At 46.7% G+C, this 19,074-nt stretch overlaps 1 protein-coding gene and 1 pseudogene across 1 annotated transcript in view; one reads left to right on the top strand and one right to left on the bottom strand.

Moving 5' to 3' along the window:
* The first annotated feature begins 262 nt into the window (after window positions 1–262).
* LOC126068057 (HLA class II histocompatibility antigen, DP beta 1 chain-like) lies at window positions 263–16,879 on the top strand (annotated as a pseudogene).
* A 1,146-nt stretch (window positions 16,880–18,025) lies between these two features.
* The window catches only part of COL11A2 (collagen type XI alpha 2 chain), a 29,589-nt gene continuing 28,540 nt past the window's right edge, over window positions 18,026–19,074 (bottom strand). Inside the window, exon 66 of the mRNA XM_049875152.1 lies at window positions 18,026–18,535. Coding sequence (XP_049731109.1) covers window positions 18,395–18,535 — 141 coding nt within the window. The 3' untranslated portion in view covers window positions 18,026–18,394. The remainder of the gene's footprint in view (window positions 18,536–19,074) is intronic.

Consider the following 19,074-nt stretch of genomic DNA (forward strand, 5'->3'; position numbering starts at 1 on the left):
ACAATTAGCAAAATACTTTTATATCAATACTAATCAATAATATTTTGTTGATTTGTTGATTCATTGAGAGAGAACAACAGAGAGACAAGGTGGAGGGATAGAGATAGAAAAAAAACGCTGAGAAGGTGACAAAGGCAAAGTTTCTGTTTCGGCCACACTCTAAGACCCAGAGGGTGTTGCCCTGGGTCAGCGCTCCCTGGTTGGAGGACAGAGGTGTTCCTCTGAGTTCTAGGACTGGACACTCCTCTAGACTGAGGATGGGATGAAAGTTCAGGAGAAAAGAGGCAAAAGAAGGGAAACAGCTACTCAACTCAGCCATGAAGGGGCCTGCTGCCGAGAAAGAGACAGAGGTGCCCTTGATGGTTGGCAGCCCGGGAGTGTGGACATCAGGGCTTCTCCTGGCTCAGCCCGGCCTGGCCCCTTGCTCCCCAGGGAGCTTTAAGTGCACCAGAGGAGGAGCGACTGCTATGAGTTTCAACAGTACCCAGCGTTTCTTGGAGCGATACATTTACAACAAAGAGGAATACATCCAACTTGACAGCAATGTGGGGGTGTTTAAGGCTATGACTGAGCTGGACCAGACAACTGCCAAGAACTGGAACATCTAGAAAGAGTTCCTGGAGCTGAGACAGCAGGCTGTGGATGTGGTGTGCAAACACAAGGACGAGTTGGACAAGGGTTTCACCCTCAAGAGCAGAGGTGACGGGCTGGGTGGGAGAGGGAAGCCCCTGGAAGTCTGGATTCAGGCAGCAGAGGAAGGGAAAGGTCTCTGCCCCTTCTCTGAGCCCCAGCATGTCCGAGGCTTGTGCTTTGAGCCCAAAACAGGAGGCCAGACAGCTCAGGAAAGGGCCAGGCTCCCTGTTAACGAAACACAAAAGGGCTAAGATAATTGGGTTGGTGGATCTTGCTATAAACTCTTTTTTTTTTTTTTTTTTGTACAGGAGGCTAAGAGACATATAAGATAAATAATGAATCAAGTGACTTCATTTCTTATTTTTAAAATAAAGATACCAGTCTGATAGATCAAAGGAATGCTATTGACTATTCTTTTTGCAAAACAACATTGGAAGGGATTATGCATCCTTTTGAACAAGATGGAAAAAAGCAAAGTTCAGTAGCTTCATAAACAAAACCTATTGTCATCAAGTCGATTCCAACTCGTAGAGACCCTATAGGACAGAGTAGAACTGCCCCATAGAGTTTCCAAGGAGCACTTGGAACTGCCAACCTTTTGGTTAGTAGCTGTAGCACTTAACCACTATGCCACCAGGGTTTCCAATAACTACATAGCTGGTTAAATATTTGTTGTCAAAATAATATTAGGAGGTTTGGTGGCACAGGGGTTAAGCACTCAGCTGCTAACTGAAAGGTCAGCAGTTCGAATCCACCAGCCTCTCCATAGGAGACAGATGTGGCAGTCTGCTCCTATAAAAATTAGAGCCTTGGAAGGCCTAAGGAGCAGTTCTACTCTGCCTTCTAGGGTTGTTATGAGTTGGAATTGACTCAACGGCCATGGGTGAATAATATTAGTAGTAGCTTCTAGGTTTCTGGTGAAAGTGCTACAGAATGCTGACCTTGTTCTGTCCTAGTCTTCTCTGCTCCTTCTTTATTATGTATGACAGGTTGTTCCTATAATATTTGAATATCTAATTCTGTTTTTCTTACACTTTTCCCCATCTTCTCTCTCCAAATACCTAAATAGGTGATATATGCATTTTAAACATCTAGGAACTGATTCAACAAAGTAAACAGCTAAACACACTGTTGAACTGCCTCAGTTGTTGTAATAAGGTTCTTTTCTCACTCCAAGTCCTGCCGAAAGTGAACGTGTTCCCCTCCAACACAGGGTCCCTACAGCACCACAACCTGCTTGTCTGCCACGTGACAGATTTCTATCCAGGCAGCATTGAAATCCGGTGGTTCCGGAATGGACAGGAGGAAACAGCTGGGATTGTGACTGCCGACCTGATCCGTAATGGAGACTGGACCTTCCGGATCCTGGTGATGCTGGAAATGACCCCCCAGAAGGGCGACGTCTACACCTGCCACGTGGAGCACCCCAGCCTGGACAGTCCTGTCACCGTGGAGTGGGAGTAAGTCACTCCCCTATGCCTCTGCTGGGCCCCATGTTCTACAGAGCAGGGGATGCTCTGGCTTTGGGGTCCCCTCATGTTGTGTTGTGTTAGTATACTACACATTGGGGTCACATCACCCTGGGGTTTTCCTAATTCGCCCCTGACTGTGGTTCTGAAGTGGGCCTAGTGAAGACCTGGTGATCCTAGCACGTATTTATCCCTGACCTGGGGGATCCTAAGGAATCTCTCCTTGTCAGAAGATCTGAGGAAGACAATTACCTCCCCCGCTGGCCCTCAGACGCGGGAACTGACATCTCCCTTCAGCCTGTAAGCCTGCACTTAATGGGCTGATCTGTGGGACGGCTGCTACAATCACCATTTGCATCCTGGGGGAGGCACCACCCTGAAGCCCAGATCTTTGAGGTGCTCTCCATACCTGCTTCTTCTCCACACTGAGTTAGGCCTGGCATTGTCCTCTCCCTTCTGTCTCCACAGTCTACAGATAAGACTCCAGGATCTCAGACAAGAACCTGAGAGTGTAGCAGGTGGGTCATCACTGACCATGGGTCTGTTCTTCCCAGAGGCCCAGTCTGATTCTGCACAGAGCAAGATGCTGACTGGAGTTGGGGGCTTTGCGCTGGGGCTTATCTTCCTCCGAATGAGCTTCGTGGGTTACTCTTTGCCTTTCTGCTGTCTCACTCACCTACTCTCCTGCAATAAAGAAGCTGAGGCAGAAAAGCAAAACCACAGAGCCCAAGAGGCCACTGGAAATTGATTCTAATCAGGCAAAGATAGCCGTGTGGGGAGAAAGATACCCAGACTGAAATCATGGCCCAGAAGATACCTAAGACTCCCAGTTACCCCCTCTGAGGGTAGTCTTTAAGCCTGGGCCATAGAGGTGTATCTAAGGTATGGCAGGTATGCCAGGTATTGAAGGGGGATGCCACTGAGCAGTTTCTATTAACCCTGTACAGCCCAGCATCCTTTCTCGGCACGATAGACATCCAGAGGTGTAGTAAGGGGGGGGGGGGACAGAGCAGGGGCACTTGCCCTAGGTGCAAGTTCAAGTGGGTGCCAGATGAAGCGCCTAATGACATTCCGAGGAGGCATCACAAATATAAAAGGTGCCTGACTGAGGCAGCCGGACAAGAGGGGAGAAGATGTTTCTGCTAACCTGTTTCAGCTATCAACATCTATCCGTCTTGAAATTGGTAGGGGGAGAAACACAACTTACAGATTATCCCCGGGCTTTTGGATTTGGCGGTGGGGGAGGCACAACTTGGAGATTGTCCCTGGGCGCTGTCACCCTAACTAGGCCCCTGTAGGGGCACAATTTCAGTGCTTGCCATAGGTGCGACTTTCTGTAGATACGCCTCTAAGGTTCATGTCTACAGATTGGGCCCTGCTGTAATTACAGGGGAAAGAGGGATGGCGTGCAAGTGTTCATGTAATTTTCTAGGGTGTTGTCACTCTTTCTTCTCTCAGTGCTAAGTACGTCTTCCTTTTCCCCTACAGTTCAGGAAACAAGACCCTCAACCAGTAGGTGGAATTCTGCTTTCTTTTTCCTTGGTGGGAATGTAATTCATTTTCTTGCAACATGATTTGGGCATTTGTTGAATACTGGTGTTATGGGATGTGCCGTGATGGATCAGGAGATACCCTCAGAGATGGTACTTTTTTTCAGGCTGAGCTAATTTCCACCCAACTTCTCTGCATTTTCGTCTTTGGGTGGGTGTCAGCAATGGGCATCACTTTGCTCTACTGTCAGAGAAAACCCTAGAAACTCTCTTCTGGTTTTCATCAGATGAATACTCAACCTCTGTATATAATTTTTTTTTCTTTCCTGGGCTCTAGAGGGAAAGAAAATGTAGACTCTAAGCTTTAGATTTATTCTTCTTCTTTCAGGGCTCCTGAAATAATCTCAAAGACCACATGTCCCTTGGAGCAAGTATTTCTGATACTTCTGTTTCCAGCAACCTCCAGCCTCAAAAAGGACATTACAACTGAATTGTGCCCCTGACACCAGTTTTTGAGTCTCTTACGTTTTAATTCAATGTGCTTGCTCTGTTTCAAGTTCTCCAGCCAATAGCATGCCCTTTCCTGAGTAACATAAATTACCTAAATCCAATATTAGTGTCTGTCTTTCTTCTTGAGAGAGAGGAGGTGGTCATCTCCTTGTGGGGTTTGGTGGCCACGTTGTCAGTCATGACAGGGCCAGTGAAAGTTCTGAAGATAAGCCATCGTTGTACCCAGGCACTGAGAAATAAACTTCGGGATGGCAATCAATTCTTGTTACTGAAGAGGAGGGCAACTGATAGTGGACCTCCTAAAATTGGCTCTATTTCATTGTGGATGCCCAAATTCATGTTGTACCCTCACCAGTGAGGAATGGGGCCATTGCCCCTAGTAATCCCAGATGGAAAAGACACTGAGCCTGGCTTTTGCCACTGAAAGGCATTCAGGACTGATAAAGTATGTCAACTGTTGAGATTATGTTTTCTGAGTGTAAAAATTGGTGGAAGATCAGAATCAGGACACACAGTATTTTTCTTTTTATATCACTATTTGCATCAAGACCACCCTAGAACCCCTTTCCCTGTGAGTCATACAATGACAGTTTGAAATGTCCCCAGTTTCAAAATGGTCAATAATATATTTACGCCAGCTTTTTTAGACATAGTCCTGCTTTTAGAGTGCAGTTTATTGCGATTTTTGTAAATCATTTTAATCGATGTTTGAGACCAAGACAGAAGTTATATTTGATTCAGCCATGTTTTATGGTATGATATGCCATCTAAGCCTCAATTTTACACAATAGTTGCATGAGAACTTCTGATTTCTATAATATCCATAGATTAACACCAAGATTCAAAGACAGCGGGGCCTTAACCAAGCTTAAAGAGGTTTCCTTTCTTAGCTGACCTTCTTGCAAGTGACTACAGGGAATCATTTTGATGAAATCTATTTATCAACTACAACTATCATTTGGTTTTAGTGATTTTAAATATTACTAGGTACCAATCCCAAACAAGGAACAAGTCATCCATTTTGTTGACAATTCTCAAAATTAACACTCGTATCCACTTTTATTAAAGAAAGCCGTATGTTGATGGTATATATGTTGATACACCATAGAAAATACTCTTAAATCCTAGTTTTCTGGAAACACTGGTTATTACAGAAGACATAGGGCTAAATTAATATAATTACTTATTATCCTAAAATGATTATGACAAACACTTTATAAATCCTTTTAGCATTTTTTGAAAAGCTGAAGTTATGACAAAGAATGCAGATGAAAGCATGAGGTTTCTATTCTGGGCAGTTTCTACTTTTTGCTTAATGTCCTGAGAAATTACACACGCTTCTACTTTGCAATATTTCTAGTAGAGAGCATGGTAGCCCATCTCTCAGGACTCCAAATGAGAAAGGAGCAGTTGTAGTTTGATAACTCCATCGTCAATCGTCTTATAAAAAGAGAGAGGCAGTCCATTTTGTGCCCAAAGAGTTCACATCCAAGGATTTTGACCATGACTGAGCCTTCCACCGTCTGCATCGCCTAAGGTAAGAGAGCCTTCACTGTTTGAGATTTTGAGAAGAAACAAACAAACAAACCTCATCAACAGAAGGTTGAGAAACCAGTGTTTATAATGAAAACCAAATGAGTTGCCATCAATTCCAACTCATAGTGACCCCACATGTTTCAGAGTAGAACTGTGCTCCGTAAGGTTTTCAATAGCTGATTTTTCAGAAGTAGATTGCCAATCCTTTCTTCCAAGGCACGTCTGGATGGATTTGAACCTCCAACCTTTTGGTGAGTAGCTGAGTACTTAATACCATTTGTGTCACTAAGAGGCTCAATTGTATTTATAATACCTGATGATTAATACAGAGGTCCCCCCTTATCCAGGGGGGATATATTCCAAGACCCCCAGCGGATCCCTGAAACCTCCCACCCCAACCTCAGATAGTAGCAAATCCTATATATACAATGTTTTTTCCTATCCCTTGCTGAAGACTTCCTATAGGCTCAATGCGTTCTGGTGCAACACGATGCCATCAATTGGAAAGTGTTTTCTGTTCATGTCTTCCAATCACAAATTTAACATCTTTTCCATCTTAACTAAACACTTTATCACTCACCATGGCTGTAAGTTTTTTTACAGTTTGAGGTGTGACAGCAAAACTAGTGTGAATTTCTTTTTCATTCTTCATGGTTTCATGGATAGAAATTTCGTTCTTACTGTAGATCTTAGCAATCTCAGCATACAATTTTTTTTCTTTCCTTATTATTTCTTGAACTTTCACCTTTTCACTTAAAGGAAGCATTTTATGGCTTCACTTTGGCATACTAGAATTGCCAGCGTCACTACTCTTGCACATTGGAGCCATTATTAAGTAAGATAAGGGTTACTTGAACTTAAGCACTGCAATACCTCGACAGTCTGTCTGATAACCGGGATGGCTATACAGTGACTAATAGACCGGTAGCATGTACAGCGTGGGTACACTAGACAAAGGGACAATTCATGTTCAGGGTGGGACGGTGCAGGATGGCTTGAGATTTCATCAAGGTACTCAGAACGGCCTGTAATTTAAAACTTATGAAATGTTTATTTCTGGAATTTCCCATTTAATATTTCCGAATCGCAGTTGACCGCAAGTAACTGAAACTTTAGAAAGTGAAGCCGTAAATAATGAGAGACTACTCTGTATTAGCTTGAGTTGTAACTAAAAGAGACTTAGTAGGAAAACCCTTTTGACTGCTGACTCTTGGAGTCCTGAACATTTCACCCTCTGCCTTATAAAAAGAACCAATAAATTCAGGGCTTGACCAGGAGAAGGAGGTCTCCCCTGATTTTGTTCTGCCAAGAATTCCTCCTAACATGGTGTTGTCAGAAGAGACTCATAAACCTGTGAATTAACTCGGAAATCTAATCTTTGAGTAAGATTGTGAGACTTGCTCTCTTGGGGGTAGAGGATTATCATGTAGAAACATGGTGAGTGAATAATGTGGTACTTCTTTCCTTTCCCTATTTTATTGGACAACTTCAAGGAATTAAAACGGTGGGATTTCTTTAATTCTCATGAAAAATGTTTTTTCAGGAAAAGGCCAAATTACCCATTGCAATGAATATGAATTTTGAATGGCTTTTTAAGGCTAAACTCAACGCTGTCAAGTCTATTCCAACTCATAGCGACCCTATAGGACAGGGTAGAACTGCCCCATAGAGTTTCCAAGGAGCGCCTGGTGGATTCAGCCTGCCAGCCTTTTGGTTACCAACTGTAGCTCTTAACCACTAAACCACCAGGGTTTCCACTCATAGCTCTAACCCCAATAATAATAAAAAATAAAAAAATAGAGATTATTAAATAGACTTCTACCTCCACCTAGTGGTCAACAGTGGAATTGAACTTGGAACAGAAAATATTGTCAGCTATTTGGAAATAACTCCAGCATTCTTCACACCAGTTAGAGAAGTTAGGCGTATGAAACAATGTGAGTTGCAACCAATATGGACAAATATGCTTTGGCAGCACCAGTGCTTCTGTGGTTTGGCCATGCATTTAACAATATCTGTGTTCTGTTGCCAAACAGATGCTAATTATATTTTTAAAGAGTTGAGTATATAGGGAACATACCGACAGAAGGCAACCCTTCAACATCTACTTGGTCAAGAGGAAGGTCTCCAAAGGTAGAGTCCTGGTATCTGTAAAATGAGCGTGATCATCAGAGAACATCTACAGCAGTGCTGTCCAGTAGAGCTGTCTGTGATGATGGAATTGCTCTACATCTGTGCTGTGCAGTAGAGTAGCCACCAGCCCCATGTGGCTACTGAGCATTTGAAACGCCAGTGGCTAGTACAATTAAGTGGCTGAAATGTTTATTTAATTTCATTTTAAATTACTTGAATTTAAATTATTATAGCCACTTGTGGCTCATAGCTACCATATTGGACAGGTAGAATACAGCTTACAATCTGCCTCTAAAAAAATGTATGTCCCCTCACACCATGCACAAAAACTAACTCCAAGTGGATCAAAGACCTAAACATAAAGACTAAAACGATAAAGATCATGGAAGAAAAAATAGGGACAACCCTAGGAGCCCTAATACAAGGCATAAACAGAATACAAAACATTACCAAAAATGATGAAGAGAAACCAGATAACTGGGAGCTCTTAAAAATCAAACACCTATGCTCATCTAAAGACTTCACCAAAAGAGTAAAAAGACCACCTACAGACTGGGAAAGAATTTTCAGCTATGACATCTCAGACCAGCGCCTGATCTCTAAAATCTACATGATTCTGTCAAAACTCAACCACAAAAAGACAAACAACCCAATCAAGAAGTGGGCAAAGGATATGAACACACATTTCACTAAAGAAGATATTCAGGCAGCCAACAGATACATGAGAAAATGCTCTCGATCATTAGCCATTAGAGAAATGCAAATTAAAACTACGATGACATTCCATCTCACACCAGCAAGGCTGGCATTAATCCAAAAAACACAAAATAATAAATGTTGGAGAGGCTGCGGAGAGATTGGAACTCTTATACACTGCTGGTGGGAATGTAAAATGGTACAACCACTTTGGAAATCTATCGGGCGTTATCTTAAACAGTTAGAAATAGAACTACCATACAACCCAGAAATCCCACTCCTCGGAATATATCCTAGAGATACAAGAGCCTTCATACAAACAGACATATGCACACCCATGTTTATTGCAGCTCTGTTTACAATAGCAAAAAGCTGGAAGCAACCAAGGTGTCCGTCAACAGATGAATGGGTAAATAAATTGTGGTATATTCACACAATGGAATACTACGCATCGATAGAGAACAGTGACGAATCTGTGAAACATTTCATAACATGGAGGAACCTGGAAGGCATTATGCTGAGCAAAATTAGTCAGAGGCAAAAGGACAAATATTGTATAAGACCACTATTATAAGATCTTGAGAAATAGTAAAAACTGAGAAGAACACATACTTTTGTGGTTACGAAGGGGGGAGGGAGGGAGGGAGGGAGGGAGAGGGTTTTTTATTGATTAATCAGTAGATAAGAACTGCTTTAGGTGAAGGGAAAGACAACACTCAATACATGGAAGGTCAGCTCAATTGGACTGGACTAAAAGCAAAGAAGTTTCCAGGATAAAATAAATACTTCAAAGGTCAGTGGAGCAGGGGCGGGGGTCTGGGGACCATGGTTTGAGGGGACTTCTAAGTCAATTGGCAAAATAATTCTATTACAAAAACATTTGGCATCCCACTTTGAAATGTGGCGTCTGGGGTCTTAAATGCTAACAAGTGGCCATCTAAGATGCATCAATTGGTCTCAACCCACCTGGAGCAAAGGAGAATGAAGAACACCAAGGTCACACGACAACTAAGAGCCCAAGAGACAGAAAGGGCCACATGAACCAGAGACCTACATCATCCTGAGACCGGAAGAACTAGTTGGTGCCCGGCCACAATCGATGACCGCCCTATCAGGGAGCACAACAGAACTCCTGAGGGAGCAGGAGATCAGTGGGATGCAGACCCCAAATTCTCATAAAAAGACCATACTTAAGGGTCTGACTGCGACTGGAGGAATCCCGGCGGCAATGCTCCCCAGACCTTCTGTTGGCACAGGACAGGAACCATCCCCGAAGACAACTCATCAGACATGAAAGGGACTGGTTAGCGGAGGGGAGAGAGATGCTGATGAAGAGTGAGCTAATTAAATCAGGTAGACACTTGAGACTGTGTTGGCAACTCTTGTCTGGAGGGGGGATGGGAAGATAGAGAGAGAGGGAAGCTGGCAAAATTGTCACGAAACGAGAGACTGAAAGGGCTGACTCAATAAGGGAAGAGCAAGTGGGAGAAGGGAGTAAGATGTATGTAAACTTACGTGTGACAGACTGATTGGATTTGTAAATGTTCACTTGAAGCTTAATAAAAATTAATTTAAAAAAATGTATGTCCTCTCTGAATACTCTTAATAAAGGCAGAACCATCTACAGGAGAAACTGACAGAGAACTGAAAAATGAAAAGGAATTTGAGAAGCCAGGGAGGATGGAGATAAAGGGTCTGGTCATGGCTCATTTGATTTGGGGATACCAGAATCCCAAAATCATAATAGACCCACCAGCGAGTTAATAAAATCACAAAAGAAGTTAAGAAAGTATTGATTCTAATTCAAGTTCAATTCTAGCAGATACAGAAGCTACAGTCATAGAAATAGTCTTGGCAAACCCTCAACTCGTGTGGTTTAAATGTGCTGGGAGCCAAGCCTAAGGGGAACATCAAGACAAAGAGCCTATAAACTCTAAGGACACATTTCTCTCAGCACACACAGAAAACGGGCACTTTAGCAACACCCTCTTCGATTTATCCCATTCTTTCTGAGTTTGAAGAACTATCCTAAAGATCAGGCTAGTACCTCTCATGAAAAAAAAAAAAAACCAAACCCATTGCCGTCAAGTCAATTCCGACTCACAGCAACTCTACAGCACACAGTAGAACTGCCTCATAGAGTTTCCAAGAAGTGCCTGGTGGGTTCAAACTGCCGGCCTTAACCACTCTTAAGCACTATGCCACCAAGGTTTCTAGATCCTCTCATAAAAAAAAAAGGACAGGACAAATAGCCCCTATGCCCTTCCCCCAAGACCTGTAACAACATTTGATCTGTTTGGAGACACTCTACACTCTAGTTAAGATAGTTTGGACAAAGGACGGTATTTAAGAATTCCAGGAACTTTGGGATACAGGATCAAACGGCAAATTTTTTTTAGGAAAACATAATCTAATAAAAACGAAAACAAACCCATTGCTGTTGAGTCAATTCCAACTCCTAGGGTCCCTGTAGGACAGAGTAGAACTGCCCCATAGAGTCTCTAAGGATCAGCTAGCTGGCGGATCTGAACTGCCGACCCTTTGGTTAGCAACCGCAGCTTTTAACCACTGCGCCACCACAGCTCCACATAATCTAATAAGAAGGGATATTTTGAATATTGGAGTATATGGAAGAGACAGTATCTGAGGTGGCAGGTTGTGATAATGTTAAATGGGGATACAGTGCACCCAAAATTTTTCTGTGGTGATTTCACCTGCCCTTAAGTATGTTATTTGAATTTACTTCTTGCAATTCTGGGAAATGGGAAGCTCCCATTTCAATGAATCTCTGGAACTCCACTGTCTCATCAAAGAAAAGTAAATATGAAACAGTCTCAAGTCCCAGGCACCTACCCTGGTGCTGATTAGTGAGAAGCAAGTGCGACTCTGTTTATTCATCTAATCAATGAGTCACGAAAACTGGCGGACAGGACAGAGGTGTGTCAGACAGTTCGATGTGTCAATAAGGCATTTGTCGAATTTAGAGCCATCACTAATGATTTCAGAAGGAAGTCTGGTGTAGATTTATTTGCAGTAATACATCAATAACACAATCCAGTCATGGTTATACTTCCCAGTTTCCCACGTTACATCTGAATCTGCTGGGTACGAGACTTAATATCTTCAAAGCAGTTGCAAGAGCCATGAAATTGTTCTTTAAAGATACAGCAAAGTGGTGTTGGTCAAACGTATAGAAGGTGTCTGTTTAAAAGAAGCCAAGGAGAGTTCCACAGCAGACCACAGCAGACACCTCTTGGGGTGTCTCACTAATCCCATTTTATCTGGAAACAGTGCCCCCAGCACTCTACCCTTGCCCCAGAACCTCTTCTATTATTTCACTGGGTGCCAGCCATAGAAAATTAGTTCCCCATGAGACAGCTGACCCAAGCTAGGCCCACCGGATTGTCACTCTAGGAATCTGAACTGTGGAATGCAGAGACACAGAGGTTGAGAGAAGCTCAGCAGAGCTATGTTCCTGGCCACGCTCTCGGGACAGAGTCCATGAGCCCCTACTCCTGAGTTCCCCAGGCTGCCCTCTTTCTTTCTTACTGGGCCAACTCTTCCTTCAATTCCTTGAATATCTCGATCTTTTTACGATAAATTCCCTTTGGGATTTAAGTTGTTCAGAATCAGATCTTGCCGTTTGTTTAACGAAAAGAAACATAAGAAGTGTGGGATTTGACAGCACTAGGATCAGAAGCGTAAAGAGGCAGCGGCGTGCCCCAGACGCCAGTGTGTCAGCAATAACCAAAGCCAGGAGATAGAGCCAAGGTAGCTTGGCCGGTTCCCCTGCCCTCCCTTTCAGTGCAAAGTCTGTCATTCCCTTACAGAGCAGGTACTATCCCCATCTTACAGATGAGGAAACATGCTTATATTAAATGAGCAACCCAGTTAGAAGCAAGCACCACTGGCAAGCTAAATGAAGGAGCTCTTCCTAGGAACACAGAGAGGTCCTCTTCCAGCCAATGCCAGTGCCACCCTTGGCCATAAATCCAACCTCTGCTCAAACCTGCTCAAACCTAAACCACCTGCCACTATGGACTTTTCTGTCTGAATCTCTTTGTCTCTGGGGCCCCAATTAAATGTGGTGCTGTTTCTCACCTGCCTAACCTTAATGTTTCTGGAATATGTTCATTGATTTTTGTCTCTTGTTGGCTTCTATAGATTTTCAGTTCTGAAAAATAAGGAAAGCCTTTGGAAGTTAAAAAAAAATAACCACAACTGGAAAAGTGCAGAGTTTTAAGAAATCTTTACTGGCGCTAGTGCTATTTAAAAAAAAAAAAAAAAAACATTGCCTTCGAGTCAATGCTGACTCATAGCGACCCTATAGGACAGAGTAGAACTGCCCCATAGGGTTTCCGACCTTTTGGTTAACAGCTGCTCTCTTAACCACTGCGCAACTGGTGATATTGTTGATGTTGTTGTTAGGTGCCGTCGAGTCAGTTCCGACTCACAGCAGCCCTATGCACAACAGAACGAAACGCTGCCCAGCCCTGCACCATCCTCACAATCGTTGCTGCGTTTGAGCCCGTTGTTGCAGCCACTATGTCAATCTATCTCCCTGAGGGTCTTCCTCTTTTCTGCTGACCCTGTACTTTGCCAAGCATGACGTCCTTCTCCAGGGACAGATCCCTCCTGACAACTGTCCGAAGTATGTAAGACACAGTCTTGCCATCCTTGCTTCTAAGGAACATTCTGGTTGTACTTCTTCCAAGACAGATTTGTTGGTTCTTTTGGCAGTCCATGGGATATTCAATATTCTTCGCCAACACCACAATTCAAAGGCATCAATTCTTCTTCAGTCTTTCTTACTCATTGTCCAGCTTTCGCATGCATACGAGGTGATTGAAAACTGGTGATACAGGTATACCTTATTTAGTGAGGTGAACTGGCCCGCTACCTGACCCAGCACTACACCCAGGCCCTGGGGAGACATGAACACAACAGAGAAATAGATCACCTGTGACTTAAGCTCAAGTCTCTACAGAGTCTGAGCCCTTTATAGATGAAGTGGTGTGACCTAGGACACGACCTCTACATGAAGCTCAGCCCGCTTGAACTGTCACCATGTCCAACAGGTCCTTTATCTGTTATGCTGTGGAAAACCATCCACTTCTTGGCAATTAAAAAACCTTCAGCCTGGAAATTTAAAAAAAAAACAGTTGTAGAGTCAGCTCTGACTCATAGCAACCTTGTGCTCCATAGGGTTTTCAATGGCAGTAGATCACCAGACCTTACTTCTGAGGTGCCTCTGGGTGGACTCGGCCCTCTAACCTTTCTGTTAGCAGCCAAGTGCATTAACTGCTTACACCATCCAGGGACTCCCATCAGCCTGGAAATAGGATGTTACTAACAGAAAGAAAAGCCAGAGAAAAGAAAACAAAATGGGTTGACGTGCTTCTGCCGACTGGGAGGAGGCAGTGTGATGACCTGGCTTTCACGGAGGCCAGAACTGAGCTAGCTCTACTGTCCTGGCTGCTTGGGTTTGACCCTGAAGGAGACACACCTGTAGATGTCCCTGGTCTTCATTCAAAGCCTGCTCTCCCCCGCTCAGATGGCAGCCTGCTGGCAGAGCCTGTTAAGCTTCTATGTTCCCATGAAGCTACCCTGAAGATAAGGAAGAAGATAACAGAAAGCCAATTGCAAGCAAGAGGGTGGCCTCTGCTCATTCCTGCAGGTCTGAATTGAGTTGAAAACTGACCATGCACACTTCGTGGATGCACACTCCCTGTGCTCTGAAAGTAGGGCCTGGAAGTAGGGTGGATGCAGCCTGGAGACCCCTGCTGACCACACCAACCTGAAGGACAGGGGCTACACACACAAAACCAGGTCACTACCACCTACTACACAGGAACTGCTTCCTGAGGCAGCCAGAGCCTCGCTTTGACCCACTCCCTTCCCTGTCTCCTCTCTGTACCCAACTGCCCTGATCCATTCAGAAACCACAAATCCCAGCATGCAACAGAACCAAAGGAGGGAGAAAGAGAGAGTAACCCGTGGCTTTCTAGAATACGTCGTGCTCCCAGCTACAATGATCTAAACCAAAAACCAAACCAGACCAGCTGCTCTTGAGTCAATTCTGACTCACAGCCACTCCATGTGTGTCAGAGTAGAGCTGTGCTCCATACGGTTTTCAATGGCTGATTCTTCAGAAGTAGACCACCAAGCCTTTCTTCCAAGGCACCTCTGGGTGGACTCAAACTTCCAACATTTCAGTTAACAACTGAGTGCTTAATCATCTGCACCACCCAGTAACTCTGAGTGGTCCATATTTTATAAGTTGCCTTTTGACCATAAATCACAGATGCCAAAAATACCAGACCAAGGCTGAGGAGCAGTCCCAAGGGTGTGACAGGCTGGACGATCCCTCCCCACAGCCTTTCCTCTATAATCTCACTGCCCTCCCTGTGCCAAGACCTCCTCCCCTAGGCCTCCAAGCCTGCTGTCGGCCATGTGCCTGTCTCCAGCCCCTTCATGCCCTAATCCAACCTGGGAAGGGCTTTGCTGGAGTACAACTCCATCATATCACTTTCCTTTTTAAAAACCATCAATCACTGCCTCTCAGTACTGGTTTCAAGTTAAACTCCTTTGGGAGGCAGTCAAGACTTGAGAATCCAGCCCCTCCTACAAGACTTTGTGATCCGCCCTCAACAGACCGGAAGTAGCTCCCCAAACCTCTGTCTCTCTTTTAACTCCTCCCCGCCCCATCCAGAAGCCTCCATTGCCCACAAGCCTCTGGAGCCACTCCTAGTACCGCCTGCTTGAATGCCAGAGCACCTGCACTGCCCACACCCAGCGCCCCCCTACGGCCCCACTCTGGAGCCCTGCCCTTCAACTCTTTTCTATCTTGCCCCAGAGCCAGGCCCAGGCTTGGGGGAGGGAAGAGAGACGTCCCCGCGGGAAGGAGAGGGGTGTGGCCCTGGCATCCTCATCTGCATCTTGGCACAGAGTCGCTCATAAAATTGTTGTATGCGGTCGGTTGGCACTCTAGTTAAATAGGCTTTTGTGGATTGGCCTGGGGACCTAACCGCCGTTTATAAATGTTATATGAGTGTATGGCGTTGTTTCCATGGAGAAAAGCCTTCTGAGCTCAGAGTATCTGAACAAAAGTGACCTCTGGGAGACACGCCCTTTTGTGCGCTGGGAGCGACCTCCGTGGGTTTGGCACCAGCCGCAGAGAGAGGCGGAGATCCTCGGCCCTGGCCCCGCCCGGCTGGGAGTGAGTGGGGAGAGGGCGGAGAGCGTCTGTGTAGGTCTGACCTGCTCCTGACCTGTGGCCAAGGCGGGGTGGGGGTAGGAGTAGGAGAGTCTGAAGCCCTGAGACTTGGAGATTGGAAGGAAGGTGTGGGTGACCTCAGAAACCCCATCCAACGCCTCTGACCCCAGTTAGACGAGATGGGGGTGGGGGGCTTCCTCCATTCTTCCCCCTCCTGGGTACGGGGGAGTGAGAATGAGAGTTCAGTGGGTGACCAAGGAGGGGCAGCGATTTAGAGACGTCTGCCCTGGTGGCGCAGTGGTTAAGCGCTGGGCTGCTAACCGAAAGGTCGGCTCTTTGAACCCACCAGCGGCTCCAGGGAGGAAGTTATGGCTGGCATCAGCTTCCGTAAAGATGTATGGCCTTGAAAACCCTGTGGGACGCTTCTGCTGTGTTCTACTGGGTCGCTCTGAGTGGGAATCATCTGGACGACAGTGGGTTTGGGAGTTGTTGTTTGTTTGTTGTTTGTTTTGTTTGGAGGACCTAAATGATTCTGCTTGCCCGTTAGCGGGTCGAGGCCCGGCGTAGGCACCAGGGGGCAGCAGAAGCGGGGTGATGCGCGGAGCTCGCCGAGCCCGGCGGCGGTTTTCACCTGAGGTCGTTTATCCCATCCACCCGCCTGTGCGATGTTTGTAGGCTCCCACAGGGCAGCTTCCTGGGATCGAGAGCGAGTTAGCGGCCAGACTCCAGGGTTTCAAAGATCGGGGTTTGTCCTTGTGGGCGGGAACCATCAAGGCGGTGCCGTGGGGGATCCACCAGGAAGAAGTACTGAGAGGGGGAGCGGCCTGGCGGCACCCAGCGGTTTGCGGACGCGAAACGGGGACCGCACACGCGTGCACACGCGCTCCTGCACTGTCTCTTCCCCGCCGCTGCAGCCCGGCGTCCAGCGAGGAAGGGGCGACCCAGTTGGGATGAGGCTCTGGCATGGTCTTAATCTGCCGCCCAGGAAGAGCGGGGCAGGGGACGTCAAGAAACGCTGCGTGGATAGGAAGCCCCAGGAGAGGCGGGAGGCCAGTCCTGGACAGAAGGGGCCGCCCTGGACACCTGACCCGGCGGGCATGGAGTTGCTGAAAAAACCGGGAGAGGACCAGCTGGGAAGAAGGGAGGTGGGGGTGGCCCGGAGTGGGGGGAGAGGGGGCGGGGCCTGTACATACTGACACAACACAAACCAAAGCCTCAAATTATATGGACGTGAATGCGCGCCAGTATGGAAGGCCTTGATGCCAGGACATCGCAAGCCTGAGAAGTGCAGTAAATGAGATTACGTGCGGGTAAATGGTATCTTGGAAGTGGGCCTCAGTCTTCTCATCTGCAGGGTTTATACCATCTAAGGCTCCTTCCAGCCTTGATGTCCCTAAAGGTCTGAGGTGGGAGAGGGTTGAGGCAGAATCAGGGAGGGCACCCACCCTCAACCAGAAACCATCCCCCACTGGTGTCAGACAGAACCCTGGGCCAGAGGGACCCGGAGCCCCCACCCCATGACACCGGGGTTTGTGATTCTGTACTTGCCACCCAGGTTTTATAAAGTCTCTGGGCCCTGACACCCAGCTGGACAGGCCTGCCAGGGGGTAGGGTCATCACCCATTCCTGGTAACAGCTCAGCTGGGAAGAAGGAGTGCTAGGTGGGGGAATGAGGGGCTGAAAGAAGTCAACGCAAGCACCACACACATACACCCTGGGAGGAGACAATCACATTATTTAACCATCAGTCAGAATGGACGCTGGTCCTAGGGCTAGACAGGGTCCTGAAGGTCCCCTCCATCCATATGCCAGACATTAACCCTTTAATTGCAGGATCAGGGAAGATGGGGGGTGACCAGGGGAGGGGCTGTGGTGGCCGGGATGGCAATGGGATACTTGGGGGCTCAGGGCCATGGTAATTTACCAGTGCACATGGAAAAATTTCAATTGTTCCAAAAACCAGCTGAATATAAACCCCAAACACTCCCTTTACCATTCATTCCTCCCTGGGAGAGTGCCCGGACAAGCCTCAGGCAGTCCTGCCAGACCCAGACCAACTAAAAGCCAACAGGTTCATGGGCCAGGAACCAAACACCTGGTAAGTAGAGATGAGAGAGCCCCGCCCTGGGGAGAGAAAGTCAGAGCCCTGAGGCAAAGGAGACCATATATTCCAACATTCACAGTGGGTGCTACAGGTGCTGTGTTGGGGGGGCCAGGGTTCACCCCAGAAACCCCCACACAAGTCACTGAGGAAAGCCCTGAGGCAAGGATGAGGTGCCAGGGCCTCACCCCTGGACAGCCCTGTCTCAAACATCCGCTGATGTTTATTGGCATTTCTCTATCTTTTTTGTTATTTCACTTTCCGCTCTTTAAATAATTAAAATAATTAATTTTAAATACAAAATACACAGTGTCCTTTCTCTTCCACTTGTTTGGGGTGGTTGGGAGGCGAGTTTTAAATAAGGGTCTCAGCTCTCTGACAGGTCACAGGCTCCAGGTGGGAGGGCCAAGAGCCCCAGGTGCCACCCCTCCCCTGGGGTGTCCCAACTCCCACTTCACCCCTCCCCTGGGCTGCCCCTGGAGGGGTTCTCAGTGCCCTGGCCCATGGCCTCCTAGATGGTCAGGGGCCCTCTTGGGAAGTGGCACGTGGCTGATACTGCGGGACTCCAGGTGGGCCTGGTTCCGACAGGCAGGGTCAGGTAGACAAGGTCCTAGCCCATGAAGCAGACAGGCCCCAGCAGCACCCCACCCCGCCTCGGGGGTGCCCCCAGGTCTGAGAAGGAGGCATCCAGCACAGGCAGCTGTTCCAGCACAGGCGTCCGCACCTCCAGCACGGTCCGGCCTTGCTGTGTCTGGAGGGGGAAAAGAGGGAGGAAGGAGCGAGGGTGGCTGAGGCACAGGGATGTCCAACCTCAACCCAGGCTCGCCTCGCCTCTGAGCACCCTGAGATGTAATTCCCCCAGTCCATGTCACATGTACAGGCTTGCTAAATTTCTTCTTAAAATTTCTTCCAAAGAGAAGGATTAGAAAAGTTGTGTGTGTGTGTGTGTGTGTGTGTGCATAAGCCAGTCTGTGTGACTTTGGGTTTGTCTTTGAGATGATCTTTCTGTGAGGGTGGTTCTGTGAATGTGTATACATTTGCATACATTTGTGGGTGCACCTGTGTGACCAAAGTCCACATATGTGTACCTGTGTGACCGCATCCAAGAGTCTCTAGGATATATGTACAGATTTGACTCCACGGGTTTGTGGGTTTGCAGCCAGTGTACATGTGTTTGTGAGCTGGCAGAATTCACCCTGTGTGACTCCAGTATGTGCACACACGTGAACCCCACCAGACGGCTGCCACAGTCTGGCTTCCATTCTTCTCATCCTCCTCAGTCCCAGCTGA

The sequence above is a fragment of the Elephas maximus genome, chromosome 1, assembly GCF_024166365.1.
Source record: "Elephas maximus indicus isolate mEleMax1 chromosome 1, mEleMax1 primary haplotype, whole genome shotgun sequence".
Taxonomy (NCBI): domain Eukaryota; kingdom Metazoa; phylum Chordata; class Mammalia; order Proboscidea; family Elephantidae; genus Elephas; species Elephas maximus.